This window comes from Mus caroli, chromosome 13 (assembly GCF_900094665.2).
Source record: "Mus caroli chromosome 13, CAROLI_EIJ_v1.1, whole genome shotgun sequence".
Classification (NCBI taxonomy): domain Eukaryota; kingdom Metazoa; phylum Chordata; class Mammalia; order Rodentia; family Muridae; genus Mus; species Mus caroli.
The window spans coordinates 68,666,998-68,670,200 of record NC_034582.1 but is presented as its reverse complement, the minus strand read 5'-3'; the positions used below and the strand labels follow the sequence as shown (position 1 = coordinate 68,670,200).

Here is a 3,203-nt window from a genome sequence, read left to right as displayed (position 1 = left end):
AGAGAGAGACAGAGAGAGAGACAGAGACAAAGAGAGAGACAGAGAGAGACAGAGAGTGAGAGAGACAGAAAGAGAGACAGAGAGAGAGACAGAGAGATACAGAGAGAGAGACAGAGAGAGACAGAGAGTGAGAGAGACAGAAAGAGAGACAGAGAGAGAGACAGAGAGAGACAGAGAGAGAGACAGAGACAGAGTGAGATAGTCTGAGTGAGACAGAGAGAGAGACAGAGTTCTGTGCCCACTTCTTAGCGTCAAGCTTTCAGCATCTGCAAGCAAGATACTTCACAGGCCCTCACAGCTCCTGATATGAGTTGTATGACCTAAACCTGCATGCCACTCACTTGATCTTGCTGAAGACAATGTCCACATCAGTGACGGTCACATTCTTCCCATCGATCACGTGGCAGTCCTTGCACAGTTTTGACCAGTTCTTGCCATGCATCTCCTTTCCTGTTGCCCTGGTGTCCCCATGTACTGCAAACCGCCGGAAGGCCTCCTCCAGGGCACTGAGCTCAGGAGCTGCAGTTGCACCCTCATTGGCACCCTCTGACTCCAGTGACAACCTCTTAGCAGCCCTGGCTGGGTCTCCTGGGGACTTGGGTGGTGTCTTGTTGGCAGCTTTGGCAGGCTTGGCCTTGCTGTCAGCCATGTTGCTAGGAAAGAAGGAGAAGAAAGGGGTCATTTTGCTTCTCACAGCCCGTCTGTGTCCCTGGTTCTTGCTGCAGTCTGTCGTACCAGGCAACGAGATAAGGCAAGAGCTGAAGAAGAGCAGCCTTTCTGAGGTCTAGGACCCCTGGGAGCTGAATGCCCAGCATGATCGTGTTGGTCCAGCTGCTGGACCTGGCACTGACCCTGCCAGCCTGACACCTGCAGACTCTAGAAAAAGGAAACAGGGTCTGACTCAGCAACAGTGGGTCTTACCTTAACTCCACCAGCCACATTTCCATGGCCTCCTCCCTGGGCCTTACCTGCTGTGGGTGAATGCCAGGAGGGATGCTTTGAGTCTATAAAATAATGCCATCCTTAAGATGCAGACCAGTCACACTATGATTACTGTTCCTCAGATCTGAGCCTTCTGAGCAGAGGCTAAGCCATGCCCAGGAGTTGTGAGTGACCCTGGAGACACAATAAAGGCCTTCCCTGGGATCCTAGAATGTGCAGTTGGTCCTTGGACTCAGAGGAAGAGACCTTGAGGAAGGGAAACCAGAAGTATAGCCATATTCTTTGGGATTTTTGTGGGCTGTTGAGTCCTAAGACAGACAGACATCCAGGAGGGCTAAGAAGACTGGGAAGGAGGCAGTAGGAGGTCAGAAGGGAGGGACTGCGGTCCTCGCTGGCCCTCACGGGCCAGGGCGGGGCCGGGCGGCAGGTGTGGCCGGACAGGAGTCCCCCACCACCCCACCACCCCACCACCCCACCACCCCCACCACTCCCGAGAAGGTGCCCGCAGCCCGAGTCCAGTCCCCTGAGGCTTCCCCAGTCCCGAGGTCTCTGTGCCAGGACGCTGCTATGGAACGACATTTTCACTCAGTGCCAGGAGGGCAATGCGGTGGAGGTGTGATTGTGGCTGGACAACACAGAGAACAACCTCAATCAGGGGGATGGTCATGGCTTCTCCCCCTTGCACTGGGCCAGCTGAGAAGGCCGCTCTGCGGTGGTTGAAATGCTGATCATGCAGGGAGCTCAGAACAATGTGATGAATCGTGGGGATAATACCCCCCCCCCAGCACCTAGCAGCTAGTCATGGACACCGTGACATTGTACAGAAGCTGTTGCAATACAAGACTGTCATCAATACAGTGAATGAGCACGGCAATGTGCCACTTCACTATGCATGTTTCTGGGGCCAAGACCAGGTGGCAGAGGACCTGGTGGCTAACAGGGCTCTTGTGAGCATCTGTAACAGGTATAGAGAGATGCCTGTGGACAAAGCCAAGGCACCCCTTAGAGAGCTTCTCTGAGAACAGGCAGAGAAGATGGGCCAGAATCTCAACCATATTCCATACAAGGACACATTCTGGAAGGGGACCACTCGCACAAGGCCCTGAAATGGGACCCTGAACAAACACTCCGGTATTGACTTCAAACAGCTCAACTTTCTGGAAAAGCTCAACAAGAATCATTCTGGAGAGCTATGGAAAGGCCGCTGGCAGGGCACTGATATTGTTGTGAAGGTGCTGAAGGTTCAAGACTGGAGTACAAGGAAGAGCAGGGACTTCAATGAGGAATGTCCCCGGCTCAGGATTTTCTCACATCCAAACGTGCTCCCAGTGCTAGGTGCTTGCCAGGCTCCCCCAGTCCCCCACCCAACCCTCATCACACACTGGATGCCATATGGATCTCTCTACAATGTTCTACATGAAGGCACCAATTTCGTTGTGGACCAGAGCCAAGCTGTAAAGTTTGCTTTGGACATGGCAAGAGGCATGGCTTTTCTTCACACACTAGAGCCTCTCATACCTTGGCATGCACTCAATAGCCGCAGTGTAATGATCGATGAAGATATGACTGCCCGAATCAGCATGACTGATGTTAAGTTTTCTTTCCAGTGCCCTGGGCGCGTGTATGAGCCTGCCTGGGTGGCCCCTGAAGCCCTGCAGAAGAAGCCTGAAGACACAAACAGACGCTTAGCAGACGTGGAGTTTTGCGGTGCTTCTGTGGGAACGGTGACACGAGAGGTGCCCTTTGCTGACCTCTCTAATATGGAAATTGGATTGAAGGTGGCACTGGAAGGCCTTCGGCCTACCATCCCACTGGACATTTCCCCCCATGTGTGTAAGCTCATGAAGATTTGCATGAATGAAGACCCTGCAAAGCGACCCAAGTTTGACATGACTGTGCCTATCTTGGAGAAGATGCAGGACAAGTAGGACCTGAAGGAAGGTCCTTGCCCAAACTCCAGAAGTGTCAAAACATGGCTGGGGGAGTACACTTCCCAAAGCTAAAGACCTCTGGTTGCCTCCCCTGCCTCTAATCATGGTACTACCCCAGTTAGGGGGCTTGTTCCCTGCTCCTATCCCTACCACTGTAGCCCCAAAAGGGGCTGGGCTCAGAGCTTTGTCACTTGCCACATGATGTCTCCCAACACGGGAGGGATCTGCCCTGCCTGTCACAATAAAGTTTATTAGAAGAAGAAGAAGAAGAAGAAGAAGAAGAAGAAGAAGAAGAAGAAGAAGAAGAAGAAGAAGAAGGAGGAGGAGGAG

The 3,203-nt window shown here is 52.7% G+C and overlaps 1 protein-coding gene and 1 pseudogene across 3 annotated transcripts in view; one reads left to right on the top strand and one right to left on the bottom strand.

Annotated features, from left to right (window-relative positions):
* Positions 1-3,203, bottom strand: part of Tppp (tubulin polymerization promoting protein) — a 27,603-nt gene that overhangs the window by 14,665 nt on the left and 9,735 nt on the right. For both annotated transcript variants that reach the window (XM_021180704.2, XM_029468395.1), the window contains exon 2: positions 342-653. In XM_021180704.2, the coding sequence (XP_021036363.1) occupies positions 342-649 (308 nt within the window). In that variant the 5' untranslated portion in view covers positions 650-653. The remainder of the gene's footprint in view (positions 1-341; positions 654-3,203) is intronic.
* On the top strand, positions 1,659-2,870 carry LOC110308263 (annotated as a pseudogene). Its single transcript, XR_002379539.1, has one exon. The product of XR_002379539.1 is annotated as an integrin-linked protein kinase pseudogene (transcript).